This window comes from Scomber scombrus, chromosome 17 (genome assembly GCF_963691925.1).
Source record: "Scomber scombrus chromosome 17, fScoSco1.1, whole genome shotgun sequence".
Taxonomy (NCBI): Eukaryota; Metazoa; Chordata; class Actinopteri; order Scombriformes; family Scombridae; genus Scomber; species Scomber scombrus.
The window spans coordinates 18,044,359-18,065,703 of record NC_084986.1 but is presented as its reverse complement, the minus strand read 5'-3'; the positions used below and the strand labels follow the sequence as shown (position 1 = coordinate 18,065,703).

The 21,345-nt window shown below is 40.7% G+C and overlaps 1 protein-coding gene across 1 annotated transcript in view; it reads left to right on the top strand.

The window, feature by feature from the left end:
* Positions 1-21,073, top strand: part of LOC133997954 (glutamate receptor ionotropic, kainate 2-like) — a 61,193-nt gene extending 40,120 nt beyond the window's left edge. The window contains exons 7-16 of the mRNA XM_062437694.1: positions 4,238-4,381; positions 5,245-5,352; positions 5,474-5,587; positions 5,773-5,979; positions 7,010-7,233; positions 11,858-11,976; positions 12,835-13,052; positions 13,613-13,838; positions 17,516-17,766; positions 20,909-21,073. Coding sequence (XP_062293678.1) covers positions 4,238-4,381; positions 5,245-5,352; positions 5,474-5,587; positions 5,773-5,979; positions 7,010-7,233; positions 11,858-11,976; positions 12,835-13,052; positions 13,613-13,838; positions 17,516-17,766; positions 20,909-21,073 — 1,776 coding nt within the window. The remainder of the gene's footprint in view (positions 1-4,237; positions 4,382-5,244; positions 5,353-5,473; positions 5,588-5,772; positions 5,980-7,009; positions 7,234-11,857; positions 11,977-12,834; positions 13,053-13,612; positions 13,839-17,515; positions 17,767-20,908) is intronic.
* Positions 21,074-21,345: the final 272 nt, after the last annotated feature.

Genomic DNA, 21,345 nt, shown 5'->3' with positions numbered 1-21,345 from the left:
ATTATCCCAGGAATTATGGAATTATGCAGGTGGAGAGCTGATGTGAATACTGATTCAGGGAAAAGGAATACATTTGTGTAAATACCCACAAACACATAGACATAAATAAAGCAGCTAGCTCAGAGTTTGTGGTTCACCTGCTCTAAATGAGAAAACTACTGTACATGCACCTATGACAAATGAGGCATGCCTCTGGGAATTTGCAAGTTGAGATTTGTGTGTGTGTGTGTGTGTGTGTGTGTGTGTGTGTGTGTGTGTGTGTGTACACATCTTGCTAATTGGCTGGTGCATACGTGCTTTAATAGTTGTTTGCTCTTCACGTATCATGTTTATGAGTAAATGATAGATTTACTATAAAATCAAGGGCTGGAAAGGAAGGTGTAAGGTGCGAAAAAATGCGTGCTATTGAATATAGAATAAATTGTGTGGACTATGGAAGCAGAGGAGATCATGTGATTTCAGATGGTGACATGGGTGTTTTGAGTGAGAGAGAGAGAAAGGCAGAGAGAGGTGGGAAAGAGAAGGCAACAAAGGTTTTGGACATCTTGTTTGCTGTCTTCTCTTTTGTCTGATTGTCCCAGGGGTTTTAGATTGGTTTCATTTAAAGCACTTAAAACACCCCACGGGACCAGTGCTTGGCCCTGAAATAAATATCAAGATCGCTCTTGGATTGTTTTTAAATTGAATGCAATATGCCAGAGCTGTAAGCCATCATTTCACTTTCTTTTCCCCTTGATCTTTCTTTCCTCCACTTGATGCCAGCGTCTTTATGTTTCCATCACAAAGGGATTTCAGGAATTGCTCCGCTCCAAAGGCAAAGAGATCTTTGCCATATAAATAATTTGAGCCTGACAATATCTGATATATCGTGGCAATCGAAAGTTTAAAGATGGAGGAAATATTTCTAGGAATGGTTGTTAAGTCCGAGGAAAAGCTAATAAAATTACATAAATCATTCAAACAAGCTTATGGGGGATCGAGTGGAGTAGTTTAGCCGCACACATGGCAGCACACATGGCAGCACACACACTGTTCATAATGTAAAACAATCTAATAAAAACCTTTTCTCTAATAAACATATTCGTTTGCAGCCAAATTGATCTTTATATTATGATAAACAAATTAGATAAAAGCATCTATATTTTGTTATCACTCTATAAAACTCTCTAATCTCTAAAAGAGATTTTCAAAATTTTAAGAGAGGGAACTGTATTTTCCGGCCCCCAATCAGCCAGCTTTGAGATAAATATGGAATCAACCTGAAATAACCTGAACGCCTGGATCTTTTCTACAATTATACATTTATTGTTGTAGGAAATGCACATCAACAATCTGAGGTGTATTCTTAAAATCCTTTGAAATATCTGGCACAGGGTGATATAATCCCACCCTTTCTCTGTGCACATTCTCAGTCAGTTTTCTGTCAAGTTTTAATACCTTGACACAAATGGAAATAGAAAATATTTTCATGACAAACTATCTTCAAATTTCTTATCTCTCTGCCAGAAAAGCACTAGAATAAACATCTTGATATGGAAGCTCTTTGTGTTGCATATTAAGTAGAAACAAAAAAATGCGACACTTTCACATCAAACATTTCTTGAAGTGAACGATACAAGTTACATTTGATTATTGTCGACAAATCCCATTAAAAGATCAAACTCAATAATGAATTGAAACTACTGACACGTCCAAAAACTATTAAAAACACACCAATGAGCCACACTGTTACACTGGGTGACATCTCTTTCATTACAATCCACATCAACACGGAAGTTTATTTAGTCAGTCGCACACACACCGTCCTGCTGCTGTAAACACCCACCAGTGCACGAAATGTAGATTAATATGCTGCTGAAAATAACCCCTAACAAATGCACAATTTACGCCTGTTTGAATAACCTTTGCTAAAAACCTTCAGTGCTTATTTCTTTTGGTGCTTAAGCAGCCTTTTTTTAACAAGTAGACTGTATTTTTCTTACTGAAGATGGAACCAGAAGGTTTGAAGCTCAGTGCCACAGACAGACTGCTTGGAAAAGAGGGAGATAGATAAACAAAACTAGCTTTGGTCTCTTCAGAGGATTTGTAAACAATAAGAACATTTTTTTTAAAAAACATTAGCCGTATCCTTCAGGAATTGTTAATCTTTGACGAAATGCCATCAATTATCAGTCACACATCAAGGTTGTGATAAAATATCCGGTTTGTGTGTTTTTCACAGAATATATTTCTAATGGTTGACTTGAAGATACTGTATCCACTGTAGTTTGAACTGCAGATTGGGGGGGGGGGGGGGAGGGGGCTCGCTGCACGGGGTAATTATAGATCAGCTGTCTGTTGATGAAACAGTTGATTCCGTGTTTCAGGATGCGTTCGACCTTTTGATGTGATATTGATCGATTTTGGGAGGAGAATGTCAAGGTTGTGGGAAGAAAGTTAAAAAGTCATAAGCAACACTGATGTGAAGTTAGTGACTGGGGGGGGGGAAGAAAAGAAACAGGGATTTCATTTGAATTAGATGAATTCAACCATGTCACGGTCAAACTAAAATCAATCCAAGAATGAATTTTTTTCGAATAAATGAATTCCAAATGAATCAGTTTCTATTGAAATGGAACGCAGTGGACTGAAACTAAATGTGATTATTGCAACTTTTCTCAAATCAGAGTGAGCTGCACCCAGAGCAAAAAATGCAAACAAGCTTTCAATCCAACTGCATGTCTCTGTATTTAGTTAGTAACACAATAATCGGATGATTGCAAATGATGAACTTTCCCTTTAGTGGAGAAAATTGTGTTTGGATATTGACTGTGTGCAAAAGTCTTCCCCTCGACTCAAGAAATAGATTACCGAAATGACAGACTCTCTCCTAATCAGCATTTGCCATGAATACCACACACACATACACAGACAAGCACACATGGATTCACACACTGCCTGCACTGGGAGAGCAGATATGCCACGAGCTGTTCTATTTCCCAGGGAAGCTGTAGGGATGAAAGAGTGCAGAGATGGGTCTCCCATCCTCTGATCTGCAGCTGCCTTTGACACCAGCAGTCACCAACTCCAAAAGCACAGAAAAACCGAAGTACAAGCTTAAAAACTGACAATCTGCCCACCGCCACAACCACACATAAACTCCCTTCCCTCCTCTGCAGCTTGAATTTCCTCTTTAATTTCTGTTGGAAGTAAGATGTATTCCTTTAATTGACCTGCCATCATAAATAAAGGTTGAATAAATTGTACATGAAGCAAAATTTTAGCTCCTCCCCAGACCCTTCATGCACTCTTTTGCTCCCACGTGGATGGCATGGGTGCTCCATTTCGCATATAGGGACAACATAGGGAACTAAAATGAGCTGAATAGCGGCTTATAGGTCTCCCACTGTGCGCCTAGCTCTACCGAAGCCCAGCTCATTCTCTCTGACAGCCAGCACATCTGCAAAGACCCTATAGCCGCGGATATTTTGTGGTCTCAAAGTCATTTTTCATTCGCCCCCACACAGGTTGGTCATCCAGGACTTGTCAAATAAGATCATCACAGTTTATTTCAGCTTCAGTGGGACCATGGAAAGAGGATCTGAGCTGAGCTGTAATGTGTTGACCTGGGTAAACATAGAGTGTCTCAAACTGTGTGGACAGTCAGCACGAAAGGAATTCATGTGTGGCGGGCAGAGTGGTAAAGATAAATCTAAGCACGCCAGTGTGAGAAATTTCAGTTCAAGAATTTACTCCCTTTGAGGATTTATTACTGCTACCGTGCACTTTCCAATGCAATTCACCATGAATCCCAGCTATGTGTTATGTGCTTAGCATGTTAACAAAGTCTGCCAGTCAGAGTTGTCCCGTCTGCACTGGTGCCTGTTTTGCGTTCCCTGTGTCTCTGGGGAACAGGCACACCCATCAGGAATCATTAGTCTTCACAGTGACAGGCCTGCCTTCCACTGAGAGACTCTCCCTGGCGGAGCTTTCTCATTGCCTCAGACAGTGTTTGGGTATTTTTACTAACAGGCTGAGACACTGTGCCATTTGTGCAGGGCATTTCTTGCTGGCATTACTCCTAATTTATGTTCTCTTGTCCTGACTAAAGAGTAAGTCAAGTCACCTGAGACTCACACACAATTTCTTATGTTCCTACTCAGGTGAGTGAGCAAATGGGTGAATGAAAGGTCATGTGGACAGATGTATTGGCAGGTGTTAATAAAAAGGTGTAATCGTATAACCTCCCTTTTTGCAGACGGACGCGGCGCTGATGTATGATGCCGTGCATGTGGTGGCAGTGGCGGTGCAGCAGTCGCAGCAAATCACGGTCAGCTCTCTGCAGTGTAATCGCCACAAGCCGTGGCGCTTCGGTGGGCGTTTCATCAGCCTCATCAAAGAGGTACAGGGCCACCGCAGCTATTACTGTGCATCATGTCCTGACTTCAGATCCTGGAATGTGCTGAACATTGTAACTTTGTTGTGTTACACTGATCAGTGCAATCACCTGTGTTTGTAAGGATTTGCCTTGTAAATCACTGTAATGCTTTCTGTGAACTTCATTGCACGCAACTATCTTTTCATCATTGTCTTTCTCTTTTAGAAAATGATGATCATTATAAAACCCATATAAACATCTCAAACAACTTTATGGCTTCATTTTAACAATCTCAATAATCATCATGAATGTATAATCTAAATAATAAGTGCATTATCCGCAGTAACTACATGCTTTTTGTGATGTTTCAATCCCTTTCTAATACATCCCCTCCATGCATATCTCTGTCCGTGTTTATATCAAAGCCTCTGCGTGTCTCCTTAACTCTAGTCAGGGTCAGCCATTTGCTTTGTTCTACAAAGCTCTTTCATTCTGTGGATCGTATCATTGCAGGTAATTTTCAGAATGAGCCATTGTAGTAGCTGGCGTTTCCTCCCCCTCCTGTGTCTGCCATCGCTCTCCATGCCCGTCTGTTCCTCCAATGGCTTTGAAGTGAAACTTCAAGCACAATGAACCACATGCATAATGAACTCTTACCTGTCAAACCTGCTTCTATTCTGGCTGCTTTATTGTTTCGTGTTATGTTGTTGCAATAGACAGTGAGGGGAGAGCCAGACGGAATTCATAATTGCGAAAGAAAAAGTTTGGCGGTTAGAGGTTGAACGGATATTGTTGAGAAAGACGAAACCTTAAGGTTAATGGAATGACTGTGCAGAGAGCTTAGGATTTATTTACTATTATTATTATTATCATATTTGTGTCTGTAGGCTCACTGGGATGGTTTGACGGGACGCGTTCTTTTCAATAAGAGCAATGGACTAAGAACAGATTTTGACCTGGATGTCATCAGTCTGAAGGAGGAGGGACTGGAAAAGGTGCGTCACTGATTCAAACCTGATGCACTGTCACTGGAGTCTCAAATAAAACAAAATGTGGTCCTGGTTTGTCAGTAAACTACAAATGTGATACAAACTTGACACTGAATTGCTTCAACAGATTGGAACATGGGATCCTCCCAGCGGTCTGAACATGACAGAGTCTCACAAAAGCAAGACGTCCAACATCACCGACTCTCTGGCTAACAAATCCCTTCGTGTATCCACGATACTGGTAGACATGAGCAAACAAAACCACAAGCAGCACACTCACACACACACACACAAAGTCACAGAGATTAATGATATACATGAGCAGTAAATACAGACACATAAAAAGAGCTAAATATCTTCAGAATACATACAAAAGAAAAACATCCGCACAAACTTGTTTTGCTCACACACTTTCTACCTGTACAGGAGGAGCCATATGTGATGTTTAAGAAGTCGGACAAGCCTCTGTATGGGAACGACCGTTTTGAGGGCTTCTGTATCGACCTGCTGAGGGAGCTCTCCGGCATCCTGGGCTTCCGCTATGAGGTGCGATTAGTGGAAGATGGGAAGTACGGCGCACTTGATGAGGGTACGGGCCAGTGGAACGGGATGGTGCGGGAGCTCATGGACCATGTAAGTCAACAGTCAGCAGCGTACAATAAGATGAAAAAGATATGTAAAAAATATGCACATTCATCTTCAAGCAAAGTAATATCTAACAATTCCTGCATTTTTTTCGCAGCATTATCTTTTTGTTTTGACCTAATGATTACTGTTTTTGTTCTGTATGCAGTGGCTTAATTATGGTTGTGACATGAAGGCTATAATTTGCAATATGTGTCTAAATATCTGTCTAGGTTTTAGAAGATTTACAGTCAACTTCTTTCAAAGCAAATCTTCTATTTTCCAGTATCTAATTACATTTTCTTGATTCCAGGGCAGCAACCTGCCTTATTCCTACTTGTTTAAAGGTGCTAATATTCTTGAAAGATGATTTAAATTGGAAAAAGGTTGAAATATTCTTAATGCATTGTTATATTTTTCACATCTTTTGAGATAAAGGATGTATGTAAGAAGCCTCAAATACACCAGGAATCATTGACTGTGTGTTTATACCATTTTACAGTGGTAGTTTATAAGTTAGCATGAGCGCTTATAGCCACCAAAGAGTGCCACCTTCAGAATCCTAAACCTTTCATCAGTAAAAGTGGGGGAAAAGACTGTAATACTGCACTGCACTTTGATGAATAACTTATTTCTTGGACAAGCTATGCAAAAATACTTCAGCGCAAGCTCTCAGCACCGAAGAAGGCTAATCTCACATTCAGCGAGGACACAGGGTTAATTCGTTACAGCTTAATCTAATCCTAAAATTGTTGCCTTGGCGACTCACCTTTGACACCACATAAGAAGGATCAGACATATAACCTGCAATTTCCATAAAAACTCAGCAGCCAACCTGCTAATCTAGCTGCACTAATGACCCTGATTATTTTTCTCTTCTCCATCACAGCTTTTCCTCCTGCACATACAGACCCGGCCAGCTGTCGACAGAAATCAGATGTTAATTTGATTTGTTGTAGTGCGGTACCTCAGCTTTTTTTTATTGATGGACTCAAACACCTAACCCCCACTCCACTTTGTCCCTTTTATCTAATTGCAGAAAGCAGACCTGGCAGTAGCTCCTCTGGCCATCACCTACGTCAGAGAGAAGGTCATTGACTTCTCCAAGCCCTTCATGACACTGGGGATAAGTATCCTGTACCGCAAGCCCAACGGCACCAACCCAGGGGTCTTCTCCTTCCTCAACCCCCTCTCGCCCGATATCTGGATGTATATTCTGCTGGCTTGCTTGGGTGTCAGTTGTGTGCTGTTTGTCATAGCCAGGTAACATGTCAACCCTCCCTCTATCGCTTCCCCCACTCCTTCCTTCCCTACCTGTTTGTCTGCTTCCACTAACATGCAGCAGTTGCTCCCTCTGGGCCTGAAGAGGGTAATTTATTTGCTGAAAACCATCAAACTGTGACTGGTGGAAAAAGCACTCCAGCAAGAGGCAGCGCATGCCTCCTTATTCTTAGATGACCTCAGTGATGTAGATATGCTCTGCAACAAAAGAATATCAAATCTAAATACATTACCTCAGAGGACCATACCAGTGTTTTTGCATGTTTTCTCATGCTTTACACTAGTGTTCATCTACAATGTTCATCTGTAATTTTATGTAGTCGTCCCAGTAATATTTGTTATTAAAGTGAACTAAAGTGACATAGCACATGACATGGTTAAGCTACGTTTGAGTCAAAAATATGGTATAAATGCAGCTGCAAAAACAATACTTTCCACTCATATGTTGATATTGGTTTGATTTGAAAGAGAGCTTATTTTAATTCTAATTATAACTATTGTAATAATGTGTTAACCCACCATGCTCTTTCATCTGTTTCTATCTGTGGCCAGTTCTCATTTTTCACTCTGCATTTTGTCAGAGTGATGTTTATTTGGGGTGCTTTAACTGTGCACTCTCCCTCATGCCTCTATGCGCCTTTTTTCCTGCCTCTTTCCCGGTCGCTGCAGTGGAAATTGTAAATAAAGGTTTTGACAGCATTTTGGGTGCAAATTCAGGAGGCTTATCTCCACCTGGTTACTGCAGTTACAGTAAATCCAGCGCACCTGCAGAACAGCCACCCCACACTAAACTGATACAACAGCTCCATGAGTCACACGTTTTACCTGCAAGACTCCTGCTTTAAAGCTGTTGTTCATTGTTTGTGATGTGAAAATGTCAGCGAAATAAAAAAAACGTGTTGCTGTTGATAGTGCTTTCAGCCAAGCCACTGTCAGTAGAGATGCTGGTATGTCTGTTTAAACAGGGGTTAAGCCGACTTTTCTACATTTAACACCAAAGTCCGAAGCAGGAAACACAGTCACTTGGCGTTGTGCTGCTGTCTTCCACTTCCAGCATCTCCCGCCACTTAATTTTCAAAGAGTAGCTGGTCGACCAATTATCTAATTGTGTGTAACTCACTCTGGCACTTGCTCTATCACTCACAGATGATGGTGTTGACAGGGCTGCTCAGTGGCTGGTCCTGCCAAAAATACAAGTTAAAGTGTAGTTTTTAGGGAAATGCATGCAGTTGTAGAATCTCTGATTTTACAGCCTCCCGCTAGCTCTTACCACCTAGAAAAGTTTCCAAAACAATCCATGGTTTTAGCATAATTATCATGCAATGTCAAAAAACATAAATAAATATGTATTATGTTTTAGGAATAAATGTTTAATCTGATCTCATTGCAGTAAATTATCTAAAGAAAGGTATGACACTGGTATGGTCTTTAAAATAAGCTGATTCCTCACCAAGTCCCATGCATATTTGAGCAGCAGCAATTGTAAAATCAGCTAACCGTTAGATATCTCTTAATCAGCTGTAAGAAATGTACAAGCGCAACGCTGACATTGTGCAAGTACAATTCTTACAATATCTAGATGAACCCCCCCCCCACAAAAAACCCTGATGCATGACCGATGTGGAAAGATATGTGTTAACCCCAGGGCTCCTCTCCTTCTTCTTTGATCCTGAGAAGTTTGGGTTTAATGCACATTCCATCAAATGTTACCGGCAAAATGATCACATGAGAGGAAAGCAGCAACTGTCACCTAAGTTAGTTCAGAATATGCAAATTGTACCCATAACCCTTTGTTCCATGGTTGGTCAGGGTAAGTAATTAGCATGCAATTCTATTGATATTCATCTGGCACTAATGAAATGGTACTTTTATTAAATTATACTGCTCTTGTCTTCATTGCATGCATTGTGCCTTTTTTTGCACACCATGGCAATAAATAGTGCTTGTCCTCACACTATGTGACCAACAATATTCAGCAAAGTTTAAATCTGACGTACTGTGCTCTCTGCACTTCGCTGAGCTGGTTCTCTCATAATTGTAGTATTGATTGCACGGCCACTGATAGATTGGTCAAGCCCCTAAATGCAGAGTATATTATTTTCTTTAATCCTCTCCAAATAGAGTGCAGAGTGAGCTTCTGAAGTCCCGGTTTTGCGCAATAAAACACTAAACACCTCAATCTCACCAGGGATTCACAATGTCTTTGAACCACTTCCCACACACAGACACTTTTTTTCTTTTTTTCTGATGAAATAAGCTATCTCATTTAAAGCTCCACAGACATACATTTCACTCAATGATTCATTCCAGCTCTGTTTTGGGTTTGATTGATTTCTCTCTTAAGTAACAAAACAAATGTTATCATCTCATATCTCAAACCCTTTTTCAATGTAGTGAGTGTCCACCTGCAAAGAAGAATTTAGAATTTAAATTGCATCATAACATGTTTACATGTAATTACAGGCTATTGCTGTTTTGCGGTCTACGTCCCGGAAACCACACATTTTAACACCCCCAATGCAACATCTTCACTTTGCCCTGAGAGAAGAAAGGCAAAAGATCTATAAAGCTAAGCCGGAGTAATTGAATCCAACAGACAGTTAAAGGAGGGAGTGGGTCATGTTATTGTGGACGAGGACGGGCGACGGGGGAGAGTAACAGGAAAAGGAACAGGAGAGGGGGGAGAGACGGGGGAGGAAGAATCCTTTTATAATTCTGTACGCAATTCGACATGTCCCTCATGCTTGGAGTGAGGAGGTGACTTTACGTCCGCATGTTCCACATCCCCTTCCTCTTGGTGATCGGTGTGCAGAACATGGCCCGCAGGAATACGGGCCGGCAGCAGGCAAAGGTCACACAGAGGAGCCATTGGTCCCGCATACAGAATACACATGTAGACACTGACAAATGCCATCCAATCAAGAGTGTGTTGTATAGATTTACACCCACTGCCTTATGCACAGTACATACTGTATAGCTGCTCACAATCAGATGTTCACCCACAATAAGCCTGAGGCTACAGCTCAACATTATATGTAACATCTGTGAACAACAATATAAATAAATCATCACAGAAAATATTTGACTTTGAGATGGATTTGATTGAGCCAATGCAAACACACAGTTGCCACCGCAGACAAATGCACACCCACACAGCCGTAAAGGCACATGCGCAAACATTCATGCGCCAGGGGGTTGACACACACAGGCATAAAAACATACACACATTCCAGCGCACATACGTACACACGCGCTGTGTTCGGTGCAGCACCGCAAGGCCATTGTGCAGTTTCAGTTGCCTCTGGTTCCAAGGAGACAGAGCTCATTGACATTCTAGCAATCAGGCGTCTTGATGGGGTTGACAGGAAGAATTATAGTGTGTCATCACAGCCACGTCCACGTAGATGAATCTCAAGGGGACAGCATAGAAAATAAGTGTAAAGGAAGAGCAATATGACAAAAATGTTGCCACATTTACGGTGCTTGTAAAATAAGACCCTTAATTAGGCTGCTGCAACAACAAAGAGAGATCAAATGACATATCTTTATGTACAACTACAGCAATCATGCAGTCTCTGTAGCAAATAGTGCTACAATAAAACAACCGTCATATAACATTTGGGTTGGTAATGTGAAATGCTGCTCAGTGTCTTGTAAACACAGTATATATATTTCCCTGTGCGTCTGTAAAAGGCGCATATGACAAATGGCATCACATTGCTGCGTAGTCTCGACCCTTAAGACTGGGCTCACAGGCTTATTAGCATGCAGCATGTTGGGGGGAGAAAGCTCCTAAACAGCCTTACCTGATCGGCCCCTCAACTCTGCATAAGCAATGTTCCTTCTATCAACCACTTCAGCACAAACTCAATCAGCTCCTGATGCTTAACGCTAACCCAATCACCCTGTGCTAATACCATGCCACTTTTGCTCAGGATAATAAATGAGAAATGTCCACAGCTGACCTGAAAACACTGACAATCAGCCGAGGCAGGTAGCTGGAGGCAAGGGGGTAAAGGGGGTAGGTTCATAGGAGGAGCAAGGCAATTGGGTAAAAATGATGTGTAGGTTGTTGTGATGGCAGTTGTTAGGGATAGTGAAATGAATGAAGGTGTGAAATGAATGCAAGGAAAGAGGAAAATCAGCTAGGGAGGGGAAGAGCAGAGCCCAGAAGAAAAAAAAGGAAAGTGCTACACCCTTGTTGAGGGTGTGAAGAGGATCTGCAGGGGAACAGTGATTGGAAACACATAAAGGTTCCTGAGTCAGTGAATCCAAATGAGTTCCAAAGATCATCACGTACTGGGACATTATCACCAGTGACAGTGTTATTCCAGCCTATTGATCTGTTCTCACAATAAACTGATGGCATTTGAATATGCCAATAAGTTGATCTCGGCGAAAGCCTGAATGATTCGCTTTGGTCCCTGCAGAAGCTCTGACCCTGAGGCCACAACACTGGATTCCTACACATTAACATTCCCTTTGTCTCTGCTCATAATGCTTAAATTAAAATGTGTGTTATATCTGCCATTTAATCTGCACCAGGGAACACACTGTTCTGTGCTTTGTGCTGACATAACTCTCTCTCTCTGCTCTTCCTTTATAGGTTTAGCCCTTATGAGTGGTACAACCCGCACCCATGCAACCCAGACTCGGATGTAGTGGAAAACAATTTTACGCTGCTCAATAGTTTCTGGTTTGGAGTTGGGGCTCTCATGCAGCAAGGTAGTTGCCTCAGCCTGTGGCTGCTGTTGCTCTGTGGAGCTGGAGCTCTCTATATCCCACTGTCTCTGAGGGTTGGGTTGTTTTATCCAAGCCAGCAGCAACAAAGAGAGACCTCTGGGGTTCCACTGCTAGGAATACAGAACTTAGAGTAAATGTGCATGTCATTGTTAAAACTGTAATCAGTGCAGCTTGTAGGGACATAGAAACACATATGTGTATATGAGAAATACAGTATAAAGGAGACTGATTTAAACAGCTCTTATAACACTTGAGTAAAACCAGTAACAGTTAACTAACCCACCTTTTAAATCCCTGAATCATAATACAGTATGTTTTTATCAACAGTAACTAAAATAGCACAAATGTATTCAATAATATATTATTCATAAATAAGCTGTCTATGATAGTAATGATAGCACTAATACCCAGTGTCCTCTCTTCTTGCCATTGGCTCATCAGCACCCAGAGATCAGTGGGGTGTGGAGTCAGGATGTGAGGTTACCTTGGGTACATGACTCTCTGGCCCAAACAGCCTGTCACTTCTCCACACAGTTAATAATCAATATTGAATGTGTTCAATGTTATATGATTGATTTATGCAAACACCTTGTTCACAATGGTGCTTTTCTGTGTGTCCTGCATTATTTAAAGCACTCACTTGTGTCTGGGACGAGAAAATGTAGCTTGTTTGAAATCCAACATCATCTTGTTTTGAGACCTCTCTCGAGTGATTTTCATCTTGAAGCTAGTGGCACATCTGCCTCAGCTGAAATCTTCGAGAGAGCTCTCGAAACACGTTTGAATGTTTTTAACGAAATTAATCAAAAAATAAACCACTAACCACCTCCCTCACCTCAGGCTCAGAGCTCATGCCCAAGGCGCTGTCGACTCGAATAGTTGGAGGCATCTGGTGGTTCTTCACCCTCATCATCATTTCCTCTTATACGGCCAACCTGGCTGCCTTCCTCACTGTGGAGAGGATGGAGTCGCCCATAGACTCAGCCGATGACCTGGCCAAGCAAACTAAAATCCTGTACGGTGTGGTAGAGGACGGGGCCACCATGACCTTTTTCAAGGTAGCTGGGTCTGCCATGGGGTTTATAGAGTGGTTGCCCTCTTTCACTGATTAACTTCCTTTCGTTTTCCTGAGTAATGAAAAGTTCTGTGTTGTAGGACATATTAAAATCTGTTACTTAAAGGCCTGCAGTATAAAAATATGCTCTCGAAAGTAAAATGCATTGAATATGTCATTTAAGTATGTGGGTGGTATTTACAAAATGAATGTATCAGGAAGAAGCCTAAATGAGCTCATAATGCAGAAAATAGCCTCTGTGAGAGTTACACTTTTACTATATATATTGTAGTATATTATTAGATTATTATTGCTGATGCATTAATATGTAAGCATTTTACAGAGTCGGTTGGTCAATGTGGTTTTAAACTGTTTTATATAGTGTTGTGTAGTTTAATCTACAACAGTGGATCCTATTAGCTAATCATCTGTTATGTGTGTGAAATCTTATTCTGTAAAGTAACAAAAGCTGTCAAATAAATGTAGCAGAGTAAAGGTATAGAGAAATATGAAATGGAAATACTCAACAATCTCATTCCACTTCTGTTCTGTGGTTTCTTGCAGAAGACAAAGATCTCCACCTATGACAAGATGTGGGAGTTCATGAACAGCAGGAGGCAATCTGTGATGGTCAAGAACGTGGAGGAGGGCATCCAGCGCGTTTTGACCTCGGACTATGCCTTCCTCATGGAGTCCACCACTATTGAGTTCGTCACCCAGCGCAACTGCAACCTCACACAGATCGGAGGCCTCATAGACTCCAAAGCCTACGGAGTGGGAACACCTATGGGTAAAAGACCTCAAACTCTATACACCTCTGTGGCACCTGCTGCGTTATGAAACGTTTGAATAGCTTTCTGTCATAGAGAGATGCTCCAGCTACTGTGACAGATAAAAGGTATATAGTGTGGATGATGGATATGCTTTGAGAATAGTGAACTTGACCTTTATTGATGGGGTCACAGGTATAATTGTTCAGCAGTGCAAGGTGTAAAAGGTTCAGCTTAATAAAAAGCGAATGGCTGAAGAGGTTGGATTTATGGATAAGGTTAAAATGTGCCTGGGGCTAAAGAAAAAGGTGCCATTTGAGGTCTGCCTTAGCAAGAGTGTTTTTACTTTTTTACTTCTAATGATTTTCTCAATTTACATATTTACACAGTATAGAAGCGAATGTGGGTTAAATGTCCACAAATACTTTTAATGGTGTGTTTTAGTTTACTTTGGTGTCACACAAGACAAGACTCTGAAAGGAAGACTGTGGAAAAAGTCAAGGAAAGCAACCTGAAAGATAATTCGCTGCTCTTCCCTCTGACTTACTTGACAGTGTCTGAACTGTAAATGAGCATTAATTTTCACTGGCTAGCACTGACTTTCCAAATAAGGAGTGCAAGTGTTGCTTTTCATGCTCTGAAAAAACACAATCCAGTTACCTCAGACCAAGGTGAACATTTAGGCCAATTCAGGCATTCCATAAGTCTTTAACTACTATTAACGGAGCAAAATGAGCACTAGCACACTTATTAAATGGTCTGAATTTAGTGATTTAGACCATAATGACACGTTGAAAAAAAAAGATAGCAGTGTACTTTCAGGTACTTCTGCAGTTTTGGTAGTTGAAGCTGTAGTAGCTGCTGCTTGTATAAAATGAGCAGCGAGAATAGTTTCAACTGTTTATGTGACCTAGTTCCTAAAAAAAAAAAATGGTGACAATTTAAAGCAGCATTATCCAATGACAAATCAGGGGAGCTGTGTTTTCCTTCAATTTGGCGTTTCAGCACATTATATTGTACATTTTCCACTTCCAAGTAGCAGTTTTGTTGCATATAGAACAGTCTGTGTCAGGGTTAATAAATTTGTCCGCTCACAACCCTGGTACTCTGCGGGACTCTGGCCAAAGCTGGTGACGGTTTCATCCCAGTGTCGCCGAGGTTAGAGTCGTCGTGACGAGGCCAGGGAGAGCACTGCGACTAGCTGTAATGGCCACATCTATCATCAGTGAAATGAAGGCCATCAAAATATGGAGGATTAATTCCGGCCATCCACATCTGGACCCGGCTACTGCTGATGAGTATGGGGCAGTTATGGATCTGCAGGGATGCTATGATTGCCGTGGCTCTAACAAAGCTGAGGTGATGCTGTGAAATATAGTCCCACTGTGGCCCAGTAAGTGCAGGAGTACTTACATTGATGCCCTTGAGATGTACACATAGACCTAGAACGTGGGTGAGTTCTTTTTCACTCACAATATATGAGTCCGAAACATATCTCATATCCTTTAATTCAGCGATAAGTGGCTTACTATTTAAATGAATAAAAAGATGTCCGCTCTCAAAGTTATTACTGCCCACTAACTCATTTCAATCTCTAATGCTGATGTTCATTGCTCAATATTTCAGAAATAACGCTGATTACAGCCTCTAAAATGTTTCTTCTGTAATAGAAATGGTTTTAAGATGGATAATAACTTCATTAGTTCAAAGTGAGCTCTGTTTTCATGCCAGCAGTCCTCTCAGAAGAATAAGAATATTTTCTTTCTTTTCTTTTCTGTCGGACTTTCAAATGTCCTTGTCCCAAACATTATGACAACCTCAGCTTTCATGTTAGCCTTTCGCCTGTAACTTTTGGCCCTTCTAAATGCTGTTTAGCAGCTCATTCCCTGTAGGGCTGTTACAGCAATAAACCAGAGCAAGCTGTATGATGTGTTTTAACCTTTTATTGCTTGTCTGTTTTCATGCATCCTGTTCCCAAAACGCAAATGCGTCATCTGCAGCTATCGACTTAAACTATGATCACATTAATACTTGAGGCCAGACAATGTGCGAGTGATGGATGTCTTCTGGTGTTGAACATCTGTCAGTTAGTTGTGTATGCACAGTGTGTCAAGCACAGTGCTTTTCCATTCGCCCGGGCCCTGCTCTCCATATCCTCCTCTCTAAGGACCCATCCTATTAGCATTTATCCAAGGCCTGCTTTGTTAAGCTATCATTAATCATTTGAAATATGAGGGGACTCAGATACTTGATAGATCTCTCATCTTCAAATGAAGCAAGCATATGCTTCTCACATGCACACTCACAGGCCCCTACAGGACTCCATATTCAGAGCAGTACACGTGTACTGTACATGCACAGAATGCGTAGATTCACACATGTATTTAAGGTCGTCGTCTGAAAGTGTGCGCGCTACACTCTCACAAACGCAGGCAAGCAAGCTTATTTACAGGTAGGCACACTACAACAGTACTCATCTATTAATGAACAAAGAAGTAAACATATGAAGACATGCTGTTCAAATGAGTGGCACTCTGTGTAATTTTCCACTTACGCATTAATGTCCCCTTTATCAGTCTAAATACATCAGGACTTTGAGATGAAAGGATGATAGATGGCAGCAGGTAAATGATAGATGAGACAGAAAAGGGAATTCACTAAAGGGGCTGACAGGCAAAACTGTATGAGAACAACACAGACAGTGATGCTACCTGCAGCCAGATTCAGTTAATTTCCCCCAGAGTTGTACAAAATGTTCCCATGTTCATAAAAATGATTGATATTATGTTGACATTACAGACATTTTACTAATTGTTCAACTCTTTTAAGTCATTCTGAATGAGCACATTAACCAAATGCCTGAAATGGAAAAGTACAACCAGGCTTCATTACGTATGAGTTCTGTAATCACATAAATACACTAACAAGCTTTTAAAGCAGTTTATAAATGAAACATGAACGCTCACAGTGAGTATTAATCTTTCTTGGCCCGGTTGGGGTATAGTGTGTGCGCTGTGCCTCGCTCTGGATGGGAGAGGAACACGACCCCACTCGGGTTCTCTGTAACGATTACTCCTCTTTGATCACACCAACACCCGCTGTGTATTAATGCCTCGCCGCTAATTCTGGCGTCCTCCCACTGTCTGTGGATTTGGGCTGTTTTACTCATCATGGTATTAACATGCATAAAAACACAGTGATAAAGCAACCCTATCTCAGATATACACATATAATCCTTCATACACATGCACCCATGTAATGTACACCCCACTAGGCTTCTTTGTTTTCTCTCTTTATATACGCCATTTATGGCATATGAAAGTGTGCGCAAACAGCAGTTAATTCATCAGAATTAACAGCAGCTCTGCTTTTACAAAGCCAAGTCTTTGTTGCCAACTCCCTGTGCATTATAATTCACACACTGCAGAGAGGAGTGAAATTTTTGGAATCACTCCGTGAATATAGGGATTAGTGGGATTTGAAGAAGGACTTACAAAAAACTCCCTCTAAGCAGCCAACAATGACATGACAGGTTATACGATCACATGCGAGCCATAGTGTGTTTCATCCACCCACCACTGGTTTTATACTGTACTATACATCCACTCTACAATGACTATGCTAAACATAATCTTTTTTTTTATATGTGGCTATTATCTGTGTTCACTAGACTCATATTGTGTTTTCGTCCCTGCAGGCTCTCCTTACAGAGACAAGATCACGATAGCCATCCTGCAGCTGCAGGAGGAAGGAAAGCTGCACATGATGAAGGAGAAGTGGTGGAGAGGGAACGGCTGTCCTGAGGAAGAGAGCAAAGAGGCCAGCGCTCTGGGGGTGCAGAACATTGGCGGAATCTTCATCGTGTTGGCTGCAGGACTGGTGCTGTCAGTGTTTGTGGCTGTAGGGGAGGTCCTTTACAAGTCGAAACAGAACGCCCAGCTGGAGAAGGTACAGGAGTGTTTGACGTATTTTATAAACTAAAGCTTTAGCTGTGTTTTTATTCAAAATGCCATCATTTTACATAAGCTGGGTTCATTTAGAGTTTCATCACTTATTACATAACCTTTTCAGGCCTCAGTTTCTCATATTTTTAAAAAAGATTTAACAAACTATAAACATAAGAAATGAAACCAAATGAAAATACATTTTAAGCACCACAAATAAACTGTACAGTATGTTTTCAGTTTGTATTAACCCTAACCCGGCGGCTGTGGCTCAGGAGGTAGAGCGGTCGTCCTCCAATTGGAAGATTGGCGGTTCGATTCCCGGCTCCTCCAGTCTACATGTCGATGTGTCTTTGGGCAAGACACTTAACCCCTAGTTGCTCCCGTTGCTGTGCCAACGGTGTATGAGTGAATGGTTAGATTCCTCCTGATGTGCAGGTTGGCACCCTGCGTGGTAGCTGCCTGCCATCAGTGTATGAATGTGTGTGAATGAGTTGTAGTGTAAAGCGCTTTGAGTGGTCGAAAAGACTAGAAAGGCGCTATATAAGTACAGTCCATTTAACCCTAACCCTTTTTTTACAGGTGCAGGGTGAGTTCACATTTGTCTAGTTTGTCTTGAGACAAATGGATTCTGTAATCATTCCTCATGTTCATCCTGGCCATGAAGTACTCCATTTATAAGAGATGTGGATAAAATGTGCATACAATGCATTCCAAAGTTGAGCTGTGTTTGTCAAATTACATTTAGCTATTTTATAAAGTTAGTCTTTTCAGTTTGAAATTCCTGTGTCTTTGCTGAGCAGCAGTGGAGGGATACTAACAAAAAGATCTCAATTTGTACTAAAATGACTATAACTTTGGTAGATACATATTTAACTTCTCTAACTCTGTCTACTGAATAATAGTTTCTGCTGAAATGTATGATGTATTTGTGCATGGAAGGAGGGTTGTTGACCCCAATCTCTTATTATGAAATCCCTTCAGAAAGGGATCTCTTCATGGCCTGCATGGACAGATGGAACAAACAGACAACAATAACTCTTTCAATGTACATATAAGCATGCATATGTTCATTTTAAAAATGGTAATCCACCCTTTAATGAAAAATCTGAAAAATGAAAGCATGCATACAGTATGGCCCATTTACAGCTTTTTTATTCTCCCCCCCTCTGGTTATGTTTCTTTCTAGCAAGAGACTGAATGTTTTTCAGCCTGTGCTATCTTTGCTCTATTTTAACACTGAGTGCACATGATTCATCACGCAGCGTGGAGTGTGTATTTTAGTACTTTAACTTGTGCAATGATGTTTCCAGGTAATTATGAAAGTCCTTTTGATAGCATGTTTTAATTATTTACATATACAGAATTAGCACAGCACAGCAGAGTGTTACGTTATTGCAAAAGTAATTAGTTTTTGGCTCTTTTTTTTTTACAGGCCACATCTTAGCTATCATTAATCAAGAGCCGCAAGACTGGGTCACAATATTCAGATAATTTGCAAATGTCACAATCTCTATGGTGCCAAGGTGCTAGTAATTTACATGCTGACATCAAGCCTCTGCTTCTCTATTTTCTCTACCTGCCAACCTCCTTCCACTCTAACATCTCTAGCTTTTTTACCCCCCTTCGTTTTCCTCCCTTTCCCCATCACTCTAATCCATACCCTTTCTCGTTTCTCGTTTGTCACCTTTTCTTTTTCTCTCATCCTTCCTGGCCCTCTCTTCTCTCATAATCACAGTTCTCCTTTCCCCAATGTACAAAATATGCCATTCATACACTAAACAAATATATGTGAAAATGGAGAGAGATAAAAAAGCAAAAAACAAAAACATGATATCAATCTCACACACACCTACACACACACAAACAGAAAAATAATAGCTTTATACTTTACCGCTCTCCCTCCTCTTTTATATCTTCTCTCCTCCTACACCCTCCAAGAATTTAAATTCGATTTAGCATAATCAGAAAGTGAATTTATGGGGAATTTGTCTTGGCTGCGTTGGTGCACAAACATATTGACATTTTATAGGATTTCACACCACATGCATAATGCAGGGACAAAGGCACCTCATAGTGCAGAAGTTACATAACATGTGCCATTCTATAAATCTGTGATTGATGTTTAAAAAGAAGATATTTGTGGATTTAATCTGCTGAAGTGGATGTTTTGTCCTTTATTCAGTATCTTTACATTTCTGCTTGCATGCCAAAATGTTACAAGTGTTGATTGTTTCCTGATTTAGTTCTTGGCAGAGAGTAAAAGCCTCTGAAACAGCATTGAAACCTTTGTGTGAAAAACTTTTTAGAAGTCCAGTACCAAGTCTTCGGAATACCCCTTTATTACTTTGGTTTAGAGTCAGCAGTAGTAATGCTGTTACGGTTATGATGACTAAATTAAACTAACTAATAATTTCACTAATTATGTTCTAGTGATGGTCAATTGCTGAGTATAAATTGTACACGTTTGATATTTTGATAATAACATAATAATAATAACACTGATTACGTTTTTTCACCTTTTTTCAACAAAAATGAAAATATTCATTTATTTCCTAATTGAAATGGAAGCAAGATAATTAGGATATACTGTATGCAACAAACACAAAACCAATACTCACAAAAGCATGAAGAAGAAGACAAAAAAATCTAAGCCAAAAAACAATTTCATGAACAAACTATATTTAAAAACAAAAGCATTTGTCCTATCAAGCATTAATATAATCTGAAAGTTAACACATTTTTTAAGTATACATGTCCCTGTGTGTAAAATTTTGAACATTTCTAATACCCTGTTTCCCCAGTGGTTAAAAAAAAAGAAATAAGATGAAAATGAATACGCTGAAAGCACACAGATGGCACCAATTTTCACTGAAAATTGTCCTACAAAAAAAAACTATGCCATCAGAATAATGTGAAAAATAACTACACCCATAGCAGCTTTAATAATAGACAGTGTTAACAGTACATGCTTACAATATGTAATCAAATTGCAATTGCATGTTTGGAGGCAACGTGCAGTATTGGATAAAATGCCAATATAGTCTCTATTCTACACATTATAGAGCTGTGCAGGTTAGAGCAGTGTGACAGACAGCACAGTGCCAGCTGTAACTTTTCCTTCTTTTATTGTTTGCCCTCTGCAGCGATCATTCTGTAGTGCCATGATGGACGAGCTGCGGGTGTCTCTGAAGTGCAAGCGCCGCCTCAAACAGAAGCCTCAGCCGCCCGTCATTGTTAAGACAGAGGAGGTCATCAACATGCACACGTTCAACGACAGGAGACTCCCAGGAAAGGAAACCATGGCATAAACGCTGAACACACCCTGAAAAACACCCCTCAGTAAAGACCGTAAAGGGGGAGAAGGGGTCAAATTAATGCTGACTTAACCCCAGACTGAGGTTAGCAGTCCAAACAGGATTCCTTTTGAACCCACTCGCTTATGTAGACAGATGTTTCCTGTGGAAATATAGATGCCTGAGCACTGTCACCTCACTGTGACGTTCACTTTTTGAAGGGAGCTGGAAAGGAAGGACTCTATAAATTGATAAATGTAAATTGAGAGGGGATCCAAGCAGGTTTG